The 27,836-nt window shown below is 37.4% G+C and overlaps 1 protein-coding gene across 1 annotated transcript; it reads right to left on the bottom strand.

Annotated features, from left to right (window-relative positions):
* LOC142337302 (uncharacterized) lies at nt 1-27,836 on the bottom strand. The gene is made up of 2 exons (XM_075386494.1): nt 27,227-27,836; nt 1-1,835 (listed from the first exon to the last, which is right to left on the bottom strand). The coding sequence occupies exons 1-2, from the start codon at nt 27,434-27,436 to the stop codon at nt 552-554; spliced, it is 1,494 nt and encodes a 497-aa protein (XP_075242609.1). The 5' UTR covers nt 27,437-27,836; the 3' UTR covers nt 1-551.

A 27,836-nucleotide genomic window follows, 5' to 3' on the forward strand; every position in this document is an offset into this window, starting at 1 on the left:
TGTTTTTGGGGAAAATCCTCGGCCAGGGAATAGATTAAAATGACACCCTAACAAATCACTGTTATAAATGTACACTATAAATATTAAAAAATAAAGAGGGTGTTCAGTTATTTGAGCTGAAAATCTTAGGATGATTTTAACACTTCCCAGTTTTGTCACTTCTGGGCAACTGTGGGCATCTGAGATACAATAATATTCCTTTGTCTATTCATTATTGTGCAGTTGTTACGTCATGTGTTGTTGTAGCTACAGTTGTTGTCATCTGTGAACAACCAATGACAAACTATCTCTTTTGATGGACCAAAAAATAACTTCTGGTCATCAACGGGCCATCGGCCCAATAGTGCTCTCCCAGTCAAAAACGTGATTGTATTCGTAAATGTAACTGTGAAGATAATTATTGACTGATGGAAACAATTTATTATTAATATTATTAGTTCTATGATTTTGAAAGGTTACCATAGCTTCCCGAAAAATTAAACTCTAAGCGAAATCACAAAAGCAACGAGATTAGATAAATGGTTGGCAAGCATTACAAAACAAGTTTTGCTCTATTGCAGGTTGAGTAAATTAGGAATCTTCAGTATGAATCCATCCTTAGTTACCAAATATGCGCTGGAGTTGAAGTAGATATCGTACCGGATCTTCTTTTCCAGTTCGAATTTTCTAAGTTGAACTGTTTTCTGTAACGGTTTGAGTTCTGAATCCAGTTTCAATAGTCCAAATTGGCCCGATAGTGGATCGAAGCCGACTGCAACCAAATTATTTGCTGATTGCTGAATTTTCACTTTTTTAATGTTTGGAGGATATTCAGTCAATCGGCAATGGAAAGGCAATCGGCAATTGCTCACCCTTTCATAAAGTCTGACCCCGTGGCTTTTGTCCTCATTACGCCAAGAAATGGCAAGAGAGGACATGGGAACATTGATAGAACTCGATATACAGATCCCAGACACGTTTGAGCCGAATAAAAAATCGGAATAACCACCTTCAAACTTCAAAATTGAACCCTTAATGTTGTATGCTGTAAACATGTTCCTGGATTCGTCGAAAACGAAGCCGTTAACATCTGATGTGTACTTCCATTTATGTGATAGGGTAACTTGTCCGTCAATAATTCTAAAGGCACAGAAAGTATCGTCTTGAAAGCGAGCAACAATGCCCGCACTGCATGAGAACAGTTTGAAATGTTCATGATCGGCTGTGATGGTTCTTTTGTGAACAGACTTATCAAGTTCATTGAAAAACTCAACATCTACACTCTTTTTATCGTCTTTGAACATCGCAACGCATAACATTGCATCGGAACTTGCGACAGCAATTTTACACTCAAAGTGCCCAAAAGTGATCACATGTTGTCCGTAAAAAATTGTTTCAAGTTTCAGCTTTACATCCGAACAATATTTGCGCACATCAGTTTCAATTGATCTAATGAAATTCAAGCGAGCATCGTTCATGGCTAGTTTCACTTGCTCAGGAGTTTCCTTCGAGATTATCGTATCATTATTAATTTCATTTGGCCGTAATAAAGCGTTTTTCAAAACTTCCGATTTCGTTGATGATTGTTGAACCAGGTGTGTATCGGAGAAAGCCAGAAAGCTTCGAAGTACAGTTTGTTTGCTATCATTTTGTTCCAAGAAACTTTCCGATTGTTTGAGTCCGTTTTGAAGATTTTCAATCACAGCTGAAACTGGTCCCACTATTCCATCAACTATTTCTGAGTGACCATCGAAATACTCTTTTATAACTTCGCACAAGCAAAGATGCAACGCTTCTGCGCTAATATTTGATTTTAAAACACAAATATCAGCTAATGTACTCTTTTGCGTGTCAAGCTTTACCGGGATGTTTTCTGTTGTTGCGCCCGACACAGTTTTGCACCCGATTCTTTTCGCATTAAAAACAACGATCAGGATTTAACTTTTCGAATTAGAGCGTGTTTACATGGAGAAAACAGTTAACAAAAAAAGTATAAATTGAAATTTTTGTATGATATTGCCAAAATTCCCAGGCACCATAGTTGAAAATAGTGGTTTATTTGTAAGAAACATCTACGTCTACATTCAGGTTGAGGTCCAGACCCAAAATTTCTTCTGATAATACTTTCCAGACTGAAATTATCGCTGATCAGACTTTCCAGACCGAAATAACCTCTGATCAGACTTTTTCAGAACGAGGGAGTTCTGATCAGACCATGATCCAGACTCAAATTCAGACCATTGCCCAGACCTTAATGAGACTATGATCAGATCCACTACCTCCGATCAGACTCAGTTTAGTCTCGACAATCTACCCTGTTGATCACTGATGTTTTGACTTACCTATACAACCCTCGGATAGCTAAGTCAAAACCCCCCCAGCTGGAGAACTAACCATTTTTTGATCGGTTTTGAGCATTTTTAACCGGTGTTTCTAAATATCCCTTCTCTATCCGAGGGTTGTATTTCAGACCAAATTCCGTTAAGGAATTCAAATAGTGTGTCTGATAATGGGTGAAATAGCGTATCGTATATTAAAGAGATATAATTGTTTGTGAGTGGATCATAAATGAAAAGAACTGAACCTTTTGTGAGTTGTGTTCCGTAAATTTCAATTAGATATGAAAGAAAGGCGATTCGTGAAACCTGTGATGCCTTTTCTGGTAAAGAGAGGTGAGGTTGTTGTTCTATTGCGAAATAGTGATATTTGAGCTGTTTTGCTGTATTTAGGAGTATATTTAACTCATCTTGGTGTTGATAGTGTTTAACTTCAAAGGGTAGAATCTCGTGTATTAGACGCTTGTTCTGTTGTGTAAGAACAGCTAGTTGTAATTCGTCCGAGTTTGTCGGTACGTGGCAAGGGGGTTGATCAATGTGATGATCCAATGTGATAATTTCTTTTGTTTAAATATTAGTAGTTTTTGTTTTGTTGAGGCTGTGTTCCCCTATTTCTGAAATTATAAGTAGGTAAAAAGTAAACAGCTATGTAATCTATTTCTAAGTCTCTTTCTCAGGAGAAAAAGGGGTGTTTTGTGTGAGTTCTTTTTACGGTTAGATTTTGTTAACTCACTGGTCGCACCAGTAAAGACAGACCCGATGTGGGCTCCTTTTACAGCCTTAAAGTATAAAGAGCTAGGGTTACTTATTTCTGCTCGCGAAGTAGACTTACCTATATCTCTAAGACTAACCGACTTTGTAAAACACTGAGAGTAAACTTCTGTTATTACGGTGGTTAAGAAGTATAGCACCGGAGTCAATGGTATACACATGGTGTATCTAACTAATAGACTGACTACAGTTAGTTCAGTTCTCTCTATAGAAAATAGAATAGTGTCCTCTCAGTCTCTGATTGGTTGAAGGTGCACATTCAGTATTTCCACTGCTACATCCATCCGAGGTTGCGAGTTTCATATCCGAATTTTTGAAGTCTAGCAGAAATACGTTGAATGTGTCATTCCTCGTTGAAAGGTAGGGAGATGTAATTGATGAGTTGTGTCCTCTCTGAAGTGGGTTGTGACTTGTGTCGTCGTCTAGAATGCCTGTAAGTTAAGTAGTGACTAGTGTCGTCAGTGAAGGGGTTCGTCTTAATTGTGGAACCAGTAGGGGTGCCAGTTACAGGGTGTGCTGGCCCGTAACGTCAGTCCTGTTGAGAGTATGTCGAACTGCTCTCACTGTCTTGTAGTGAGGATTTATTCCCAGTTGGAGGATCGCTTGTAGTCCGTAGTCTCTGTCTGGTTTGCACGAGGTGTGCTGGCCCGTAACGTCAGTCCTTTTTCTGTTTATCTCCACCTGGTACAAGGTTTGAATTAGTCGGATTTACCAGCTTACCTTCTGGTGGAAATCCATCATTTAGCTACAGTGTGAGCTACTTTCCCTATTAAATCTATTAGTTACATTTAATACCTTCTTTTGTAAGTCCCGACCGGGAGGAAGAAGAAAAGAACTGATCCTAATCTTCAGTCTTGTGGAAAAAAAGAAAATGGTCAATACATAATTTTTATAAAGAAGAGAGTGAAAATAGAGAGAAGGTAAAAGTAGAAGAAAAAAAGAGAAAGAGTCAGGTGAGTTTTGAGAACAGTGGGTCTCTTCGAGTTTTTGTGGGTCTGTGAGCCCAAGGTGCTGTAGATCTGTGGCCTACGTTCGATATTCGAACTCGAAGTCTGGAGCTCGATTGTCTGGATCACGTATGAAGGCGAGGAATTCCGGATCACGTGCCAGACAAGCAGCGAGGGCACGAGGATACAGATTAACGTTACATTGTGGTTGTAACGCGAGGAGGTGATTGAAGATCTATGTTTCTTCTTGTGATGGCTGCCGGTTGTCTAGCTTATCAAGAATCCAATCCCTGTAGAGGAGGTTGAAAGTGTGGCCATAGGAAAACTTCGTGGCGCCTCCTTCTACACATTGTAGATATTCGATCGGGACGAGGATGGGGCGATTAGTCTTTGCATAGAGTGGAGAGAAGATGAAATAATTTTTGATAGGATGGTGCCTTCACGGAGGGTGCCTTCACAATAGTTGGGTTGGATGATGTAACTATAGTTCATGTAGTAGGGTGAAGTCAGCTTAGTATTAGCGTACTGAAGACGCGAATTCATGTGGAAAATCGGATTAGTTTGCTGCAAGTGATGTTGCACAAATAAGTAGTTGCGCATCGTGTGAAGCATTTTCATTCGATTTACTTTGTGGGTAGTATTGTTTACATCCATCTGTGTGGGATGCAGAAAACCGAATTGCAAGTAGAAGGGGTAGTATTTAGCATAAATTTTGTAGGGTGCAGTGTCGCGATTGAAGAAAGTATTGAGGTAGTCGTTTGGGCGATCTGCAAGTGCAAAGAAGTACTTAGACAGATGCCAAAATCGTTCCGTGAAGCGAGGGTTTAGAGGAAAGTGGAGACATTCGAGTGGTAATTCTTTATCCCGTCCTTCCTGAACATATTCGTTCTCCAATTGTCCAAGAGAACAGGAACCGGCTGTGGGCTTCAGTGTGTGTTGAAGCGTGGTGGAAGTACAGTTGATCCTGTCTGGCACATGTATACCCTGTATGGTATTGATGCCATGAGGGTTTGTAAATTCATGAAATCGGAAATTCGGTCCCTGTGACCGGTGTGGAATTCCGTGTGTTGGTGCAAAAGTGTTAGGTCTCCCGCGAGAAGATGAGGGTTGTGGGCCTCGTGAAGGGCTCGCTGTGTCACGGGCAGGCTACTGTGAAGCCTGTATTGGTGAGGAACGAACTGGGTAGATTTCGTGTGCTGTGGCTCGTGGACGTCTCATAGGTGGGGGGTCAGTACACGGGTAGTTGTCTGTCGATGTGGGTCAATCGTAGGGGCGTGGCTGAGGGAAGGGCTGTTGTGATCTGAGAGGTGGTATAGTCGGGCCGTACCGCGGTGAGGGTACCGGTGTGCGGTGTTGGCATTACTGGCGGTGGGCAGACCAGTGGTTTTGATCGTGGTCGTGCTCCACGGATCCTACCAGAGTACGCCCAATTAGTGACGACTGTTTCTGGTGTGGAGCAGCCAGACGGCTTCGCTGTGGCTACTTCATCAGCCCAAGAAGGAATGCTCGCAGGCTGGGGTGGTGGTTGTGATGCAGATACTGCTGTGTGTGCAGTAGAGAAGAGTGGAGGTGGCTGTGGCACCTAGCTGGTTCCCTGGAGGAGCAGCTCTTGTGACGAGCTTTGCGTTCCTACAGGGACTGAGCGCGGGCTCGTGTCACTGTCTATGTACAGGTGAAGTTCAAAGTTCACCTGAGCTCGAGGAAGAGGTGGCGGGTGAAGGCAGTGGGTTCACCCGCGCATAATTTGCCGTGTTTACAGACTGTGGCTGTGGGGAGGATTGCGCCATCGTGAAGAGCACTGGTGTTTGCATTTCGCAAACTGTCTCGGGTACTGTGGGTGGCAGTACCAATGGAGTGAGGGGTGGGGGCAGAATGTCATCAACCTCCAGCATGATGAGGTCGTATGCCGTAGGATCGACATTTGGGTGGATTGGTGAGCCTCCTTCCTGGTGGGTGGGAACTGCAGTGGAATTACTAAAACAAAAAGAGTGTTAAAGGCGAGTGCTTGGAAGATTAAAAAAGAGTTCTTCTGGAATTTCCTGATGGTCAGGATTTTTTACAATAGTCTCGTGAATGAGAAATTCCACGTGAGCGTTTACGCTCACTAGATTTAAAAGTGTGTAGGTGTAGAGATTGAAAATCTGGTTTCGTGCGAGAGTCAGTTGGTGTTTCATAGCATTGATAAATAGAAGCTGGCAAAGTGGAAATGTGTCGTTTATTTGAATTTTTGTGTACAGGAGAAGAGAATTTCTGATCGAAATTTTCATACTTTTTGTGTAATAGATTCAATTTATGTTGAGAGTGTGGACTGCAACTGTCAATTGAATGTCTGTGTCTTTTTATGTGATGGTGGTTTATATTATGTGGAATCGGATTGTAGCACATGGAATATTGTCTGCGAAAATACTCCAAAAAGTCCGGAAGTTATAATTTTAGCCAATGTAATATTGGGTCCTAAAAATGATTTTAAGTTATAGGTTTTAAACGCACTACGAAATAGGCCGGATAGGTACTGTAAAAGATTAAAAACAGTCCAAATTATGACTATTTCTTTTAATACGTACCAAGGGTATCCAAAGATTCCTATGAGGGATTCGTTTAAATAGTTGCCATTAATCAAGTCACGCCAATCAAGTCGGCGGAGGGTGAATTCTTTGCCGTTAATAAAAAGTTTGTTAAAGTAATCATTATATTCTGTGCGTGATTGTGAAAATTGTGCTTGTAATTGTGCTCGTTTTGCAAAATCTGCAAAATATACTGCTCGTGCTACTTTAAATTTTTCTGCTGCGTCATCGACTAATTGCCTAAATTTCATCTTATCTAATGACTTAGTCCAGTCGTGTTGACTGTATATTCCAAGTTGTTGCGCGGTAAAATCTGCGTGGGTGAAGCGGTTTTCAACTTCGTCAGGCGTGAAAGTTTTAACGGGGTCTCGCGCCTTATTGGATATCGTGTTAAGCGATATGTGTCATCGCCGTCAGCGTCGAGTGAGATTTGTTGATCAAAATTTTTGGATTTACATGGTGCTTTAATAGATCAGGGGAAGGTTTTTCGGGTGACTTGGTCTACAAATTGTAATTTGTTTAAGTAGTATATAGGAATACTTTCCAAGCATTGATTTTCTAATACATAAAGGGGTGACAAAACGAATTTACATTGAAAGAGTGAAATTACATTTTGAATTTTAAGTGTAGCGAATGTGTGTCGCTGTCCTGTAATGATATAAACAACTAACAGAAATTTCTGTTTCAGTAAAATGAAAGCTGTTTGTTTCAAATCGCGATCTAAGTCACAGAGTTTTTTTATAAATATTTAAGCTTGTTTGATCCATTTTGAGCAAGACTCGACTGATCATGTAATCGAGTTTTGCATCGATTTGGACATTAGGGTGAACTGCACCAACCAATTTTGTTTTATGAATAGCTCATATTTTTCTGATTTGTGGTATAATTGTGATTCGTGTGGGATGGCATATCCAGCAAGGATATTTGCTTTTGCGTAAAGTGTTAAAGAAGGTGGCCCGTCAGGGACTGTTACGTGTGTATCATCAAAATCGGGTTACGGTTTTCCCGACAACATTAAAACCTTCTTTGTATTGTATAAAAATGTCTTGATATTGAGTGGCATAATGTGGGCGATCTTCATTACAATTATAGAGTTGTTTTGTCAGGACCTCAAAATTTGAAAGTGCAGATTCATCATAAAGATGCTTTTGAAAACGACTAGAATACATGTTTGGCATGTGTTTGTGACCAGAATTAGTTTCATTATTTTCAAGTGTTTCAATGAAGTATCTTTTTTGAAATTTAATCATACGTGCGTGTGATCTTCCAAAATCAAAGATACGGCAGTGATTTTCGGGTTCTCAAATGACTGTGGCTTTAATAGCGTGATTTGGAGGACAGTGGCTTCGTTCTAAATCGCACTTAATGCGAATCAAAGGTGAGAGTGATGTTAGTTAATTGAAGTGACCATCCTAGTGTGTGGATGACATGATATTCATGTTCTGAGTCTTTACCGGGACAGTTAGCCCAGGGAGTATCTGTGGCATTAGGAATCCAATTATTTTAGCGTGGGTTATAGACCATGCTTCCGTGTTGGAACGCAAAAGGTCTATAACGGTCTAGGCGAAAACAGCCTTGTTTTTCTTCTATATTTGCTTGCCAGCGGAGGTTGTCTAGTACATCAAAATGTATCATTTGAGGGCAATAGTGGTGTTTACTTACGAGACCAACGCGTGCAAGTTCTCTACGAGCTTCAATTTCTGTGGGAAAGAAAGGTCGTTCCATATTGTTAACATACCAATTATCGTGATCAAACCGAAAACCTCTTCTGAGTGCGATTTTGTGACAAAAATTTTCCTTGCCGCAAAGTTTAGCGTGTATGGCGTAAGCGCGTACTTGTAGTGTTCGAATTTGTGAAAAGATTTGTACTTGGGCGAGGAGGATTTTAAAATCGGCCGGTTGTAAAATCTTTCTTTCGCCAATTTTATTGAGCTTATAATACTGTATATTTGTGATATGCTTTGGGGAAAAATCATAGTGTTGGACTTTAATTGGTTGTTTTATTTTAAGTGGACATGAAAAGAATAATTTAAGTAATATGAGAATTAAATTTGTAGTGGACATGTGTACGAAATTCCAGAGTGTGGATTATAGAAAACAAAATATCCTACGGAGTTTTCGTGTATCTATCAAATTTGTAGTGTATTTCTTGACAAACAAAAGGTGATGGGTTAGTTTTAACTCTAAACATAGGTGGTGCTGCAGCTTGTGGGTGAAAAATCAGTTTATCTTGTTCTACATCAATTTCAACAGAGAAAGTGGTCTTTGATTGTCTTAATAAATCGTGAGCTTTTTGTTTTTGTACGGGTGTTATTTAATATGACTTAGATATTCTTTGTTTAGCCCAATTGTGTAATTGTTCACGGTTGTTATGGTCTCCAAATAGGGCAGTGGGGGAACAATAAATTCAGGATCTATTTTTAGTGGTAGAGTTGGGTAAGTTCGTGTCGTATGGGGTTGTTTCCTAATACAGTGGTGAGAATGTTGATCAGGATCTGGTGTAGGTGAATTTGATCTTAGAGTGATAATGGGTGGTGTACCAGGGGAGCTGAGTGGTAATGAGCTTTGAAATGAAGGCGATGAATTTAGTATATTAAAATAGTGATTTCAGTGTTCTTGTGATAACAAGCGTTCAAGATTTGTTATTAGTCCTTGTGGCGGATTAAAAGGATTATTCGTAGTTCGTGATGCAGTAGGTGAAGAAAATTGAGAACTAATTGGATCAGGATTAGAAGTGTCAGAAAGTAGGCTAATATCATGTGTGGTGTCGTTAATAGTTGAGACAGTGTGAATTGGCTGTGGCAATTCTGAACTACTAGTTTTATGTGTTTGCAAAATTTATTGGTTGAGTGGAGAACTCTGGAGTGTTTGAGTAATTAGGTAAATCAGGTTGTGGTGCTCGTGGAGGAGCTGGTATAAGTGTGGTTGGAGGGAGTGTTGTATTTGGGAGAAAACCAGAGTATGGCAAAAAAGTTTATGCGGTTATTTCTTGTTGCTGTTGTGCTTGCGTTTGGTGTATTTGCTTTTGACTTTCATGGGGGGATATGGGATTACCGATTGTGGGGTAAACCTGATTGTGGTTTAATATATTTTATATCATATAAACATTCTGCGATTACGCAGAAACCACAATTATTATTATAATATGAGGCTGGGATAGCGTCTTGATTAACAGTGTAGACAATATCTGTATAAAGAATTTCGGAAAGTTTCGGTGTTGCTTGCGGTGGAAAAATTGGAAGATAGAAAAGAGCATGGTGTTCGTTATTAAAGTCTCTAGTACAAAAAACGCATTCACAACACGTGTGTGAATATAGAATGTGATCAGGGTTGTAAAAGATATCTTGAAAGCGGACTTGTCGAGGTTTAAAGTTTTGAATTAATCTAATTTGTATCCGCGTAGGGTGTTCTTTTAAACAAAACTTCTAGTCTGTGTGGAGAAGTTATTTGCATACCAGGTGAAGTTCGTCGAGGAGGATTCTTTCAGTACTGTGAGACTAAAAGTTTGCAATTTGAGTGTGGTGTTCGCTTTCGTGAGCAGATTTTGAGCTTCTGTGAGCTGTTGTGTTGATGTCAGCGAAGTCAAGGAAGTTAGAAGTCAAAGAAGGCAAAGAACTATACTGTGAGACAGTTCTTTTTTGTTAGAGAGAAAGTAAAGGATCAAATTTGAACTTAGAAAAAAAGAGAGATTTTCCTAAGTTTAAAAATAGAAGAGTGGAGAAGTTTGAAAGAATGAAGTTAGAGTGATTGAATGTTGTTGAAAAAGAAGAGAGAAGAAAGAAGCAACTAAGTTATGAGAGCGGTGGACTGAAAAGTGAAAAGTGATTTTAGACTATTTGATTTTGCCTGAACAAAACTTTTTATTCGGGTACAAAAAAGTTACCGAGTCATATCTTGGCAAATAAATGAGATTTGGGAATTGTTCCCGGACCGAGCTGTGGGTCGGTTATTTAATTCCCTTCTTTTCATTTCCTGATGGAGGGGTTTTTGTGGTTCTGCTAGTGTAGCAGGTGAGGAGATAGTCCGTGTGCTTTGTTTACTGTGCTAAGGGGTCTGATTAATTTTCCAAGTGAAAGTAATTGTATTACGGGGGAGAGGGGTGAAAGAACTATCCGAATTATCCCTCTCGTATCAGAGAACGAGGCAATTGTATTTTTATTTAAATTATATTTAGTAGCTATATAGCGTGTTATGCTAAATTGTGTTTGGCTATTTAAAGCGAGGAGAGTGATCTAACGTGTATTCTAATAGTGAAGAGTGAATGTTTTTAAATGTGTGTTGTTCGTGCAGCCGAAATTTTTGATTGTGGTATGAAGACCCTGTAGTCTTTTATTGGTTGTCGTCGAAGACGATTGTTTCTTGTAGTGTAGTTTTACGAAGTGTGTTGGGGTATTTCAGGCGGGTTACAAGGTAACTAAGGGGGGGAGGTTATCAGCGGATGGTACATTCAGATTATCTAAACTGAACGAGACAGACTTCGACTTGGTAAATGGTGGCTTTTTGGGATGGAGTTTTAAAAGTGAATTGTCCGAGAAGTATTTCTCCATTTGTTCTTGAACGAAGAGTTCTTTGGGTAATATGGTACTATATTACTTCTATGACGGGTGATTTGTTTACCAGAAAAATCTTCTAGTTTATAAGTAACTAATGTAGGAGTATCAATTATTTTGTAAGGTCCAATTTTTTGTGGTTGGATCTTTTTTGATAATCCGATTTGTTTGGCTTTATTTACAACTAAAACATAAGTAATAATTTTAAGTGGTTGCGCCGTTCCGAAACGGCGATTTATAAATGTACGTAAATGTTTATTTTGGTTCAAATAAATTTGTACTTCATTATAAAGTTCCGAGTGTATCTTTTCACGATTGAGAAACCAATGTGCAAAGGTTTCTTTCTGTAACTTTTTAACTTGAGGGTGGTGACCTAAGTTATCAGTGTGTGTATGCTTAAGTAAAGAATTACAGGGTGAATTTTCTGTGGGTTTACAGTTACCTAAGCTATCTGTAGTTGAAGATAGGTTGAACATTATGGGTTTCTTTGGTTTTTGGTTTTTGACAAATACAAGTTCATATGGTGAAAGGTTCATATTGGTTCTAACTTGTGAATTGAATGCAAACGGAAATACTTTTTTTTTCTGTGACCACGTGCCGTATTGTGAGTCTAAGACTGTACGAAGAAATGTGTTTAATTGGCGATGTTTTTAACGAGTCCATTAGACCACGGTGCATATGGCGTACGTTGTTTGAATTGTACATTATATGTACGGCGGAAACGTGTGAATTCTCCTTTATTGTATTCATTTCCATTATCTGTTACCAAAATATCTGGTATTCCGAATTTGACAATCTAATGGTCAAATAAAACTGTGAGTGAGTGAGTGGCATCATTTTTGGGTGAAGGGTGGAGTACAACATAATGTTTAAATGCGTCTACAATAACATAGACTTAAGGGTTCCCATCAGAAGACGGTGAAATTGGACCTTTTGTATCCATTGAAATACTGTCATTGAAGTATGGTGAAACTTCTAAAAATGGCTACTGTGGTGCCATTAAGAGGTTTGGCATGGATTTGCTGGTCTGGCAATTCAGACAATCTTGTGTAAGTATTGCTATCCATGTAATAATGTTTGGAAAATATTAATTTTCCGTGATTGCTGCGTGTTTTTTCATGACTAGGGTGTCCTGAAAGATCATGAGAGTGTGCTTTGTAAAATGTGACTAGGAGAAGAGAGAGTGGTAGACAAATTTTTGGTGACGTTGTTTCTTGTATGTAATACAAGAGATTATTGCCTTCATTAATACTTAAATTTTGGAAGCGTCTATAAAATTGTAGTAATCCTTTATTCGCTCGTATTGTTAGTGAAGGGGTTGGGGGAAATTTTTGTAGTGTTTCCAAAGTAGAAGTTGTCTGAAAACTGGGTCTTGTTGTGTTTCATAGAGAAGCGTATCATTCATTTCAGTTTGTTCTTCGTAGAAATAATTATAGAGGGTTGGGGATTTTGGTATAAAGTCATCCATTGCTGGGAGTGAATATTTTATATTATTTATTAATCCGGCATCATTTGAAACGTGATTAGACTGTGTGGAAGGTTCTGTGTTATTTGTATTTAGTGTAACATCCGTGTGTTGTATGATAGGATAAATTTCTGGGAGTGAGTAGTTATTTTTAAATTGTTGTAATTTTTGTTGGTGCAAATTCTCTAAAGGTTGCGCTTTGGTTTTAATTTCGTAATATGAAACTGGGAGGTAAAGGTTATTTTCTAATTGTACTTTGAAATAGTTATCTTTAATCTGTAAATAGATTGGAAAGTGTGGCGATTCTACACGAGTGTCTGTAGATATTGAATTAATGTATTCTTTTGATACAGCGTAGTGACACTGTATAGGTTGTGTTTTTTGATTGTGTGTCATAAAGAATTTAATCGGGTATTTCAACTGTACGGAGTCTACTTGTGTTGTAGTCGTTAGTGAGCGACTCAGTAAATCTGGAAGTGAAAGGTTTTTCCTTCCGCCCAAACTATGTGTAAGTTCGGAAATTTCTTTAGAATTAATTGAAATTTGTAAACTCTGTGGTTTGGGTTACTCTTTTGTGTGAATAAGATTAAATTTGGTTTATGGTCAGTGTAAAATATCATAGGGCGTTTAGATCCTTGGATAAGGAATTCGTATTCTGAAAGTGCATTGATGATAGCTGAACAATCGCGAAGAATGGTGGAAAGTCTAAGTTCTGTGGTTGCAAATCGACGAGAGTTTGCTGATACTAACTCCATTTTTCCAGATTGATTTTTTTTGGAGGAGTTCAGCTCCAATGCCATAGTTAGAGGCATCGCAGAGGTTATAAAAGGATTTTTCTGAATTAGGGATTGCGAGGCGGAATGTTCCGTCAGTAAGTTCTTTTTTCACTCTATCAAATGTTTGTTGTAATTCGGGGTCCATTTAAAATCTGTTGTATGTCGGAGTTGGAGAAAAAAGGGTCGGAGAATGATTTGTAGGTTGTATATATATATATTTTGAAACAAAAATGAGAAATCCTACATAATTTTGAATTTCTTTTTTTATTTTTGGGTGGTTGTAGTTTTAGAAATCCGCCTATTTTTGATTTGAGTGGATGTATGTGGTTATTTTGAATTTGGTGTCCTAAAAATTTAACCGAGTCTAGAAAAAAGAAAGATTTATCTGGAGCGGCTTTGAGGTTTTCATTCTCTAGAATAGTGTGATGTTGAAGAAGTGTTTGCAACATTGTGTCTGTTGTTGTATCTTGGATGAAAACATCATCAAGATAAGTAATTACTTTGTTTTTTCTAATTAGTGGTTTAAAAAAACTGCTCATAAAGGATGAGAAAGCTATTGGGATAATAGAAATACCATAGAATAGCCGTTTAAAACAATACTGTTGTCCAGCAATCACAAAATTTGTGAGTCTTTGTGATGGTTTATCAAGTGGCATTTGGTTCTATGGGCCAACTACATTTTGTTTCGTCAATCATTGTGTTTAATTGACGAGCGTCTAGGACAATTTTCATTGATTCTCCTTTTTTTAAGGATGAATACTGGGTTAATAAATGTGTTTCCGGTAGTTAAAGAGTCTGTATCTACGGGTGCTATGAGGTCAAAATTTGTTAAGAAATTGAGTAAGTCTTGTACTCTATCTTATAATTGGAGTGGAATACGAGTAGCTCTTTGCTTTAAGTAATAGAAATTCTTAAATGTTTCTGACGTACCTTGGGTGAAGTATAAGCATCCATGATTTCTGTGAGTTCATTTATGCGACATTTTGTAGTTTGATTGTCGTTAAGTGAAACATCTTGTGCGTACCCAATTATTCCTTTTAGGAGTGTTAGTGGGTGATTCAAAGGATTTTGAATTAATATTTGGATGAATGACTGATAGGGATATTCGAGATTATTTATACCCATTATAGAGAAAAACATATTTTTGCGAAGTTGTACGAATGAAAAGTCAGATACATAAAGGGCAGTGCCACTCGCATTTTTATTCATACATTCATATGCGGTTAAAGAATAAGTTAAAATTCGGTGTTCAGAGGTTGTAAAATATATTGAATGGTCTCTAATTACTGGATAAAATCGTGTATAATACGGGGGTGGTTTAGTTGATGAATCGTAAAATTTTAGTGATTTTATATCATTATTATGTTTGATCTCAAGTCTATGAGATGAACATTTTATTGACTCTACGTATTTTTCTAGGAAAGTTGTACCTAGAATATTAAATTTGGTGTTTGATACATGAAATATGAGTGTAAATGAAGTGTTTTTGAGAGTTCGACTCTCAGTTACGTCTGGGTATAGTATAAATTTTATTGTACCGTTTTGCTGTTATTTAGAATTTTTTGCTGCTGAGAGAACAAACGTTGATGCTTTTAGCTTTTATTTGTGGTTTTCTTTGACGAGTTGAAGTGTTGCACCAGAGTCTAGTAGAAAATATATTTCTAGATGCGGTGGAGAGATCGTTTTCTTATGATCAGGTGTTTGTTGTGTATATATTGTAAGCGGAAGTATCCTCATATGGTTTTTAAAAAAAGTAGAAAGAATTTGTGCTTCTGTGAGGGTGTTACATTTGTATTGGCAGTTGAAATATTCATCTTGGGTGTCTTGATTTAGTTCTAAAAGTAAATGATTAAATTGTTGTTCGAGGAGTGTTTCCTTGGAGACATTTGATGTGTCTCCACTTTCAGTGTTTGACGTAGTGTTATCTGACTGTTCTTGATCTAGCAATGAATTAGTGTAATTCTTGACATTACGAAGTCAATTTCCTGAAAATGGTCGTCGTGAAAGATTTCCGTCCCGATTATAGTGAGGTGATTGTGGTCTAGAATTATATTGAGAGTTAATTTGGAAATTTGGTCTTGGGTATGGTGAACCGCTTCTACTCGGTGGTTTAAAAATGCTGTTCCCATAAAAGGGTTTTGAGTTATTTTTTTGAAAACTTATTTGGGCTTCTGTGTCTTGAATGATTTCGATGTTCTCTGCTATTGCTGCGAGAGCGATTTGAAAATGATAGTGGTTTACCTGTCATATTATTCGATGTGACTTGTCTGTTGGGAATATTTTGATTACCTTTCATTGCTTGATGGAAAGTTTGTTTATGGAAATTAGGTTTATCAAGTGGTTTTATATATCGTTTTTCAGGGCACGTAGGATTACTATGTCCTGAGCGTGAACACTTTATGCAAAATTTTAGGAAGAGTGGTTTTCCTTTAAAGATAGGATCATTTGAGTACTTGTGTCGTACTACATCTATTCCGTGAGCAATATCTTGTTCCAATGCGTGTATATCATCTACTGTGAGGTAGATGATAATTTTTACTACATCTATTCCGTGAGCAATATCTTGTTCCAATGCGTGTATTAGATCTCAAGGCAAAAATTTTTATTTGAGGGCGAAATAGTGGAATTTGTATTTAATTTGTGTCGATCAATTTGTGTCCTTGTAATATCGTTGCTGATATTACAAGAAAGTTGAGTTTGCTGATATTACATTGAGTTTGCTGATACTGACTCCAATTTTCCAAATTGATTTTTTTTGGAAGAGTGCAGCTCTACTGTCATTGTTAGAGGCATCGCAGAGGATATAAATGGGTTTTTCTGAACTAGGGACTGCGAGGCGGAGTGTTCCGTCCGTAAGTTCTTTTTCCACTCAATCAAATGTTTTTTGTATTTCGGGAGTCCATTTGAAATCTGTTGTATCTCTGAGTTGGAGATAAAAAGGTCGAAGAATGACTTGTAGGTTGTATATATATTTTGAAATAAGGGTAAAAAATCCGACATAATTTTGAATTTCTTTTTTGTTTTTGGGGGGTTGCAGTTTTAGAAATCCGCCTATTTTTGATTTGAGTTGATGTATGTGGTTGTTTTGAATTTGGTGTCCTAAAAATTTAACCGAGTCTAAGAAAAAGAAAGATTTATCTGAAGCGGCTTTGAAGTTTTCATTCTCTAGAATAATGTGATATTGAGTAAGTGTTTGCAACATTGTGTCTGTTGTTGTATCTTGGGTGAAAACATCATCAAGATAAGTAATTATTTTTTTTTGCTAATTAGTGGTTTAAAAATACTGCTCATAAAGGATGAGAAAGCTGCTGGGCCAATAAAAATACCATAGAATAGGCGTTTGAAACAATACTGTTGTCCAGCAATCACAAAATTCGTGAGTCTTTGTGATGTTTTATCATGTGGCATTTGGTTGTATGCGCTATTCATATCAGCTATAGAGAGAATATGTCCCTTAATCCGTGTCAAAATATTTTGAATTGGTTCTATGGTCCAACTACGTTGTTTTGTCAATCAATGTGTTTAATTGACGAGCGTCTAAGACAATTTTCAGTGATTCCCCTTCTTTAAGGATGATTATTGGATTAATAAATGTGTTTCCGGTAGTTAAAGAGTCTGTATTTACGGGTGCTATGATGTCAAAATGTGTTAAGAAGTTGAATAAGTGTTGTACTCTATCTTATAATTGGAGTGGAATACGAGTAGCTCTTTGCTTTTCAAAGATGGCTGCTGCTTTTAGGGGAAAGTTTAGTTCTACATTAATTTTTCCAACATCGAATTTGGAGGTTGCATAACATTTTTTAAATTGTGTGAGAAGTTGTGCTAACTCTTCAAACTGTGTTTGTGTTAGTTTGTGTGTTCAAAATTAAACATGGTGAGAAATTCTTTATCTGTTTCAGTGAATTTTGAGACATCAAAAGGTATGGCGAATTTTTTCTGTTGTGATTTATATTCGCGTTCTTGTTGTTTACTAAGATTTAAGCAATAGAGTTTTTTTAAATGTTTCTGACGTACCTTGGGTGAGGTAATTTAAAGTATAAGCATCCATGAATTCTGTGAGTTCATTTATGCGATATTTTGTGGTTTGATAGTCGTTAAGTGTCAATAGCATCTTGTTATGCGTACCCAATTATTCCTTTTACGAGTCTTAGCGGTTGATTCAAAAGATTTTGTATTAATATTTGGATGAATGACTGATAGCCATATTCGAGATTATTTATATCCATTATTGAGAATAACATATTTTTGCGAAGTGGTACGAATGAAAATTCAGATACATAAAGGATAGTACCACTCGCATTTTTATTCTTACATTCATATGCGGTTAAAGAATAAGTTAAAATTCGGTGTTCAGAGTGTGTAAAATATATTGAATGGTCTCCAATTACTGGATATAATCGTGAATAATACGGGGGTGGTTAAATTGATGAATCGTAAAATATTTGTGATTTTATATCATTATTATGTTTGATCTCAAGTGTATGAGATGAACATTTTATTGAATCTACGTATTTTTCTAGGAAAAGTGTACCTAGAATATTAAATTTGGTGTTTGATACATGAAAACTGAGTGTAAATGAAGTATTTTTGAGAGCTCGACTCTCAGTTACGTCTGGGTATAGTGTAAATTTTATTGTACCGTTTGACTGTAATTTAGAATTATTTGCCGCTGAGAGAACAAATGTTGATGCTTTTAGCTGTAATTTGTGGCATTCTTTGATTTCCTTCCAAGTGTCAGTATTTAATATGTTAAGTGTTGCACCAGTGTCTAGTAGAAAATCTATTTCTAGATGCGGTGGAGAGATTGTTTTCTTACGACCAGGTGTTTGTCGTGTATATAATGTAAGTGGAAGTACCCATATATGGTTTTTACAAAAAGTAGAAAGAATGTATTCTTCTGTGAGGGTGTTACATTCCTATTGGCAGTTGAAATATTCATCTTGGGTGTCTTGATTTAGTTCTAAAAGTAAATGATTAAATTGTTGTTCGAGGAGTGTTTCCTTGGAGACATTTGATGTGTCTCCACTTTCAGTGTTTGACGTAGTGTTATCTGATTGTTTTTGATCTAGCAATGATTTAATGTAATTCTTGACATTACGAAGTCAATTTCCTGAAAATGGTCGTCGTGAAATATTTCCGTCCCGATTATAGTGAGGTGATTGTGGTCTAGAATTATATTGAGAGTTAGTTTGGAAATTTGGTCTTGGGTATGGTGAACCGTTTCTACTCGGTGGCTTAAAAATGCTGTTCCCATAATAGGGTTTTGAGTTATTTTGTGAGAATTTATTTGGGCTTCTGTGTCTTGAACGATTTCGATGTTCTCTGCTATTGCAGCGAGAGCGATGTGAAAATGGTAGTGGTTTACCTGTTTTATTATCCGATGTGACTTGTCTGTTGGGAAGATTTTGATTACCTTTAATTGCTTGATTGAAAGTTTGTTTTTGGAAATTAGGTTTATCAAGTGGTTTTTTTATATCGTTTTTCAGGGCACGTAGAAATACTATGTCCTGAGCGGGAACACTTTGCAAAGTTTTAGGAAGAGTGGTTCTCCTTTAAAGTTAGGATCATTTGAGTACTTATGTTGTACTACATTTATTCCGTGAGCAATATCTTGTTCCATTGCGTGTATATCATCTACTGTGAGGTTATCTATCTCAAGGGAGAGATTATTAATTGAGGGTGAAAGAGTGGAGTTTGTATTTAACTTGTGTCGATCAAAAATGTGTTCTTGTAATATCTTCTTGGTGTATTTTTTCGACAAGTTGTGCAAACGGAAAGTGGTTCCAATGCGGTTGATTTGTGATTTGCAATCTTTTAAGGTGCTATTCTAGCTAGTTTCGGATCGAGTGCTTTGACGTGTGTCATTCATTTGTGCATTTCGCGTATCTGGGGCATTGTTAACCAATGCTTTTCGAGACATTTGTTCTTTTCTGACTGCTAGCGTTTTAATTTGTTCACCAGAAGCAAGTGTTATGCTTTCTAGCAATAATTTCGTTTGTGTTTGCGATTGTTGGTTATCAGATATTTTCTGAAATTCACGGCAAAACCCTGGCCAATTCTTTTTAATATCTAGTGGAAGATGTGAATACCATTGTTGTGCTGGTCCTCTTAGGGCCGTTTGGATCATGGAAATTGGTTTCAAGATCCAGGCTTCATGAATTGGTGATGAATCAGTCTGCTCTGGTCGTGCTGTCATTATCATATTTGCTGTGATGGCATTGAAAAAATCTTCTGTTGTATAGGTAGGATCAGTACCATCAAACGGTTTTTAAAGACTTGCATTGGCACCGAGCCGCCTAGATAGGGATACATCATTTGTGTATTCCTACAGACTACAGGTGATGGCGTTTGTGTATACGCTGCTTGTAAATAATAAGGATTCGGTGCGATTGTATTTTGTTGTGTACTTTGTGAATTTAGTTGTCTAACAATATTTACTAATTGTTGTGGAGTGATTTGGATATTTTGATTAGTCCCTTGTGTAGGTTGTGTTGAGTTATTAAGAATAATGGGTTCAGTATTAAAGTGTACAGAATTTTGTCTGTGTAGACGTGGTAAAGGTCATTTGATGTGTCTGTATTTTCAGTGTTTGACGTAATGTTATCTGATTGTTCTTGGTCTAGCAAGGAATTAATGTAATTCCTGACATTATGAAGTCCATTTCAAGAATACAGTCGTCGTGAGCGATTTCCATCCCGATTATAGTGAGGTGATTGTGGTCTAGAATTATAGAGTTAGTTTGGAAATTTGGTCTTGGGTATGGTGAACCGTTTCTACTCGGTGGTTTAAAATTGCTGTTCCCATAATAGGGTTTTGAGTTATTTTGTGAGAATTTATTTGGGCTTCTGTGTCTTGAATGATTTCGATGTTCTCTGCTATTGCTGCAAGAGCGATGTGAAAATGGTAGTGGTTTACCTGTCATATTATTCGATGTGACTTGTCTGTTGGGAATATTTTGATTACCTTTCATTGCTTGATGGAAAGTTTGTTTATGGAAATTAGGTTTATCAAGTGGTTTTTTTATATCGTTTTTCAGGGCACGTAGAAATACTATGTCCTGAGCGGGAACACTTTGCAAAGTTTTAGGAAGAGTGGTTCTCCTTTAAAGTTAGGATCATTTGAGTACTTATGTTGTACTACATTTATTCCGTGAGCAATATCTTGTTCCATTGCGTGTATATCATCTACTGTGAGGTTATCTATCTCAAGGGAGAGATTATTAATTGAGGGTGAAAGAGTGGAGTTTGTATTTAACTTGTGTCGATCAAAAATGTGTTCTTGTAATATCTTCTTGGTGTATTTTTTCGACAAGTTGTGCAAACGGAAAGTGGTTCCAATGCGGTTGATTTGTGATTTGCAATCTTTTAAGGTGCTATTCTAGCTAGTTTCGGATCGAGTGCTTTGACGTGTGTCATTCATTTGTGCATTTCGCGTATCTGGGGCATTGTTAACCAATGCTTTTCGAGACATTTGTTCTTTTCTGACTGCTAGCGTTTTAATTTGTTCACCAGAAGCAAGTGTTATGCTTTCTAGCAATAATTTCGTTTGTGTTTGCGATTGTTGGTTATCAGATATTTTCTGAAATTCACGGCAAAACCCTGGCCAATTCTTTTTAATATCTAGTGGAAGATGTGAATACCATTGTTGTGCTGGTCCTCTTAGGGCCGTTTGGATCATGGAAATTGGTTTCAAGATCCAGGCTTCATGAATTGGTGATGAATCAGTCTGCTCTGGTCGTGCTGTCATTATCATATTTGCTGTGATGGCATTGAAAAAATCTTCTGTTGTATAGGTAGGATCAGTACCATCAAACGGTTTTTAAAGACTTGCATTGGCACCGAGCCGCCTAGATAGGGATACATCATTTGTGTATTCCTACAGACTACAGGTGATGGCGTTTGTGTATACGCTGCTTGTAAATAATAAGGATTCGGTGCGATTGTATTTTGTTGTGTACTTTGTGAATTTAGTTGTCTAACAATATTTACTAATTGTTGTGGAGTGATTTGGATATTTTGATTAGTCCCTTGTGTAGGTTGTGTTGAGTTATTAAGAATAATGGGTTCAGTATTAAAGTGTACAGAATTTTGTCTGTGTAGACGTGGTAAAGGTCATTTGATGTGTCTGTATTTTCAGTGTTTGACGTAATGTTATCTGATTGTTCTTGGTCTAGCAAGGAATTAATGTAATTCCTGACATTATGAAGTCCATTTCAAGAATACAGTCGTCGTGAGCGATTTCCATCCCGATTATAGTGAGGTGATTGTGGTCTAGAATTATAGAGTTAGTTTGGAAATTTGGTCTTGGGTATGGTGAACCGTTTCTACTCGGTGGTTTAAAATTGCTGTTCCCATAATAGGGTTTTGAGTTATTTTGTGAGAATTTATTTGGGCTTCTGTGTCTTGAATGATTTCGATGTTCTCTGCTATTGCTGCAAGAGCGATGTGAAAATGGTAGTGGTTTACCTGTCATATTATTCGATGTGACTTGTCTGTTGGGAATATTTTGATTACCTTTCATTGCTTGATGGAAAGTTTGTTTATGGAAATTAGGTTTATCAAGTGGTTTTTTTATATCGTTTTTCAGGGCACGTAGAAATACTATGTCCTGAGCGGGAACACTTTGCAAAGTTTTAGGAAGAGTGGTTCTCCTTTAAAGTTAGGATCATTTGAGTACTTATGTTGTACTACATTTATTCCGTGAGCAATATCTTGTTCCATTGCGTGTATATCATCTACTGTGAGGTTATCTATCTCAAGGGAGAGATTATTAATTGAGGGTGAAAGAGTGGAGTTTGTATTTAACTTGTGTCGATCAAAAATGTGTTCTTGTAATATCTTCTTGGTGTATTTTTTCGACAAGTTGTGCAAACGGAAAGTGGTTCCAATGCGGTTGATTTGTGATTTGCAATCTTTTAAGGTGCTATTCTAGCTAGTTTCGGATCGAGTGCTTTGACGTGTGTCATTCATTTGTGCATTTCGCGTATCTGGGGCATTGTTAACCAATGCTTTTCGAGACATTTGTTCTTTTCTGACTGCTAGCGTTTTAATTTGTTCACCAGAAGCAAGTGTTATGCTTTCTAGCAATAATTTCGTTTGTGTTTGCGATTGTTGGTTATCAGATATTTTCTGAAATTCACGGCAAAACCCTGGCCAATTCTTTTTAATATCTAGTGGAAGATGTGAATACCATTGTTGTGCTGGTCCTCTTAGGGCCGTTTGGATCATGGAAATTGGTTTCAAGATCCAGGCTTCATGAATTGGTGATGAATCAGTCTGCTCTGGTCGTGCTGTCATTATCATATTTGCTGTGATGGCATTCAAAAAATCTTCTGTTGTATAGGTAGGATCAGTACCATCAAACGGTTTTTAAAGACTTGCATTGGCACCGAGCCGCCTAGATAGGGATACATCATTTGTGTATTCCTACAGACTACAGGTGATGGCGTTTGTGTATACGCTGCTTGTAAATAATAAGGATTCGGTGCGATTGTATTTTGTTGTGTACTTTGTGAATTTAGTTGTCTAACAATATTTACTAATTGTTGTGGAGTGATTTGGATATTTTGATTAGTCCCTTGTGTAGGTTGTGTTGAGTTATTAAGAATAATGGGTTCAGTATTAAAGTGTACAGAATTTTGTCTGTGTAGACGTGGTAAAGGTCATTTGATGTGTCTGTATTTTCAGTGTTTGACGTAATGTTATCTGATTGTTCTTGGTCTAGCAAGGAATTAATGTAATTCCTGACATTATGAAGTCCATTTCAAGAATACAGTCGTCGTGAGCGATTTCCATCCCGATTATAGTGAGGTGATTGTGGTCTAGAATTATAGAGTTAGTTTGGAAATTTGGTCTTGGGTATGGTGAACCGTTTCTACTCGGTGGTTTAAAATTGCTGTTCCCATAATAGGGTTTTGAGTTATTTTGTGAGAATTTATTTGGGCTTCTGTGTCTTGAATGATTTCGATGTTCTCTGCTATTGCTGCAAGAGCGATGTGAAAATGGTAGTGGTTTACCTGTCATATTATTCGATGTGACTTGTCTGTTGGGAAGAATTTGATTACCTTTCATTGCTTGATTGAAAGTTTGTTTTTGGAAATTGGGCTTATCAAGTGGTTTTTCTATATCGTTTTTCAGGGCAGGTAGAAATACTATGTCCCGAGCGGGAACACTTTGCAAAGTTTTAGGAAGAGTGGTTCTCCTTTAAAGTTAGGATCATTTGAGTACTTATGTTGTACTACATTTATTCCGTGAGCAATATCTTGTTCCACTGCGTGTATATCGTCTACTGTGAGGTGATCTATCTCAAAGGAGAGATTATTAATTGAGGGTGAAAGAGTGGAATTTGTTTTTAATTTGTGTCGATCAATATGTGTTCTTGTAATATCTTCTTGGTGTATTTTTTCGACAAGTTGTGCAAACGGAAAGTGGTTCCAATACGGTTAATTGGTGATTTGCAATCTTTTTAGGTGCTATTCTAGCTAGTTTTGGATCGAGTGCTTTGACGAGTGTGTCATTCATTTGTGCATTTCGCATATCCTGGGCATTGTTAACATATGCTTTTCGAGTCATTTGTTCTTTTCTGACTGCTATCATTTTAATTTGTTCACCAGAAGCACGTGTTATGCTTTCTAGCAATAATTTCGTTTGTGTTTGCGATTGTTGGTTATCAAATGTTTTCTGAAATTCACGGCAAAACCCTGGCCAATTCTTTTTAATATCTAGTGGAAGATGTGAATACCATTGTTGTGCTATTCTAGCTAGTTTTGGATCGAGTGCTTTGACGAGTGTGTCATTCATTTGTGCATTTCGCATATCCTGGGCATTGTTAACATATGCTTTTCGAGTCATTTGTTCTTTTCTGACTGCTATCATTTTAATTTGTTCACCATAAGCACGTGTTATGCTTTCTAGCAATAATTTCGTTTGTGTTTGCGATTGTTGGTTATCAAATGTTTTCTGAAATTCACGGCAAAACCCTGGCCAATTCTTTTTAATATCTAGTGGAAGATGTGAATACCATTGTTGTGCTGGTCCTCTTAGGGCCGTTTGGATCATGGAAATTGGTTTCAAGATCCAGGCTTCATGAATTGGTGAATCAGTCTGCTCTGGTCGTGCTGTCGTTAACATATTTGGTGTGATAGCATTTAAAAAATCTGTTGTATAGGTAGGATCAGTACCATCAAACGGTTTTAAAGACTGTTGCATTGGCACCGAGCCGCCTAGATAGGGACACATCATTTGTGTATTCCTACAGACTACAGGTGATGGCGTTTGTGTAGACGCCGCTTGTAAATAATAAGGAGTCGGTGCGGTTGTATTTTGTTGTGTACTTTGTGAATTTAGTTGTCTAACAATATTTACTAATTGTTGTGGAGTGATTTGGATATTTTGATTAGTCCCTTGTGTAGGTTGGGTTGAGTTATTAAGAATAATGGGTTCAGTATTAAAGTGTACAGAATTTTGTCTGTTTTCTGTTGTTGCGCCCGACACAGTTTTGCACCCGATTCTTTTCACATTAAAAACAACGATCAGGATTTAACTTTTCAAAATAGAGCGTGTTTACATGGAGAAAATAGTTCGCAAAAAAAGTATAAACTGAAATTTTTGTATGATATTGCCAAAATTCCCAGTCACCATAGTTGAAAATAGTGGTTTATTTGTAAGAAACATCTACGTCTACATTCAGGTTGAGGTCCAGACCCAAATCTTCTGATAAAACTTTCCAGACTGAAATTATCGCTGATCAGACTTTCCAGACCGAAATAACCTCTGATCAGACTTTTTCAGAACGAGGGAGTTCTGATCAGACCATGATCCATACTCAAATTCAGACCATTGCCCAGACCTTAATGAGACTATGGTCAGATCCACTACCTCCGATCAGACTCAGTTTAGTCTCGACAATCTACCCCGTTGATCACTGATGTTTTGAATTACCTATACAACCCTCGGATAGGTAAGTCAACCCCCCCCCCAGCTGGAGAACTAACCATTTTTTGATCGGTTTTGAGCATTTTTAACCGGTGTTTCTAAATATCCCTTCTCTATCCGAGGGTTGTATTGCAGACCATATTCCGTTAAGGAATTCAAATAGTGTGTCTGATAATGGGTGAAATAGAGTATCGTATATTAACGAGATATATTTGTTTGTTAGTGGATTACAAATGGAAAGAACTGAACCTTTTGTGAGTTCTGTTCCGTAAATTTCAATTAAATATGAAAGAAAGGCGGTTCGTGAAACCTGTGATGCCTTTTCTGGTAAAGAGAGGTGAGGTTGTTGTTCTATTGCAAAATAGTGATATTTGAGCTGTTTTGCTGTATTTAAGAGTATATTTAACTCATCTTGGTGTTGATAGTGTTTAACTTCAAAGGGTAGAATCTCGTGTATTAGACGCTTGTTCTGTTGTGTAAGAACAGCTAGTTGTAATTGGTCCGAGTGTGTCGGTACGTGGGAAGAGGGTTGATCAATGTGATGATCCATTTTGGTTATTTCTTTTGTTTAAATATTAGTAGTTTTTGTTTTGTTGGGGCTGTGTTCCCCTATTTCTTAAATTATAAGTAGGTAAAAATTAAACAGCTATGTAATCTATTTCTAAGTCTCTTTCTCAGGAGAGAAAGGGGTGTTTTGTGTGAGTTCTTTTTACGGTTAGAGTTTGTTAACTCACTGGTCGCACCAGTAAAGACAGACCCGATGTGGGCTCCTTTTACAGCCTTAAAGTATAAAGAGCTAGGGCTACTTATTTCTGCGCGCGAAGTAGACTTACCTATATCTCTAAGACTAACCGACTTTGTAAAACACTGAGAGTAAACTTCTGTTATTACGGTGGTTAAGAAGTATAGCACCGGAGTCAATGGTATACACATGGTGTATCTAACTAATAGACTGACTACAGTTAGTTCTGTTCTCTCTATATAAAAGAGAAGTGTCTTCTCAGTCTCTGATTGGTTGAAGGTGCACATTCAGTATTTCCACTGCTACAGATCGTTTCCCTAGTCCGGAAGACCAAACAAAAACGACGCAAGACAAGAAATTCTTTTCAACTGTTATTGTTTTATCTTTATCATCGATTTGGAAAGAGAAGAGTATAATGTTTTCATTTTTCTGCTTTACCTGATTTTCAATTAGTTTTTTATTAGCTAATGGACACTTATATGTTGAATAGATTTTCCCCCAATTTTCAGTTTTCAGACGAATTTCTGTTCCACGCAAAAAGTTATATTTGCGTTTCCGGTATTCTTCTTTGTATTCTTCTTCGTGAAGACTTCATGATTCGATCAAAGATTTAAAAATTTTTACACGAATTGTGATAGGGTATTGTATAAGTTCCTTGCACAACCAGGATTTTTTCTGTTTTTACCGGCATTTTTTTATGACTAAAATAAGGGATCACTAAGGACCAAAAGTACATATTTGGGGGGTGCAAACATACTGGTTATACAGGACCGGGGAGTAAAAACAGAAAAGATCCCACATCAATTAGTAAATTTGAGAGAAGACACAAATTGAATTGTTACCTTATAAAAAATTCTGCAGGTATAGAAAGTAAATTTTTTACCGAGACTTCTAAAGGCGATGAACCGTCTTATGAGAACTTGTAATAATCTCATAAGATCTTGTATGGTAAAATTGAGGCGACCCTGTTTCTTAGAAATTCGTGTAAAAATTGCGTCTCCTTTTTATAGCACGGTAATAGTTAATAAAACAGAAATTAAAGCAATTGTAAGGACCAACTTTTAACATTTCGATGGGTGCGGGTGTAAACTGGCAGATATATGTGACTGGGGGGGGGGGGGGGGGGGGGGGGGGGGGTTGGCGGGCGAAAACGGAAAAGATCCCTTAGCTGCCATTGGCTTATACTGTTTGTCCTTCTCGGATATTGCTTCGTGAATGATTTTCTTGATCTCGGAGGCTTTTTCTTCCACGGAAATGATGGAATGGTTTTCTTTATAATGATCTTCAACGCATTTTAAACAGATCAATTTCTCGCAAGTTTTGCAGAATTTGTCGCAATTGAGTTTGTGATCATCGCACACTATAAGCTCCATATTTTATAGTCCAGAACAGTATGCTTCTTGCGGATATGGGGCATGATGCAGATATTGCAATAAATTGGGTGACTACTGTTGCAGGTCGGGTTGTCTTGGGTTCGATCCCCGTCGTCGGCGGATGAACAAGTTCTGCATTTGAATGAACTTCTCGCATCTGTGATGGAGTTTTCACAACTCGAACATAAAAATTTCAGAAATCATAACACTCGAAGTCTTCTCGCTGCTCATTTTTGTAGCTCACAAAACAAGTAAAGTAAATATGGACTATTTCTGAGAAATCCCGGTTTGTTTACCTGTGTTTATTAAATCGAACTCAATAAGCTGTCCGGATTATTAGCCGATGTAAAATTAGCCGAAAAGTTACAAATAGGAAAATAGAAGGCATTAATTATAGTGA

Source organism: Convolutriloba macropyga, chromosome 3, assembly GCF_964194025.1.
Source record: "Convolutriloba macropyga chromosome 3, txConMacr16.3, whole genome shotgun sequence".
Taxonomy (NCBI): Eukaryota; Metazoa; Xenacoelomorpha; order Acoela; family Convolutidae; genus Convolutriloba; species Convolutriloba macropyga.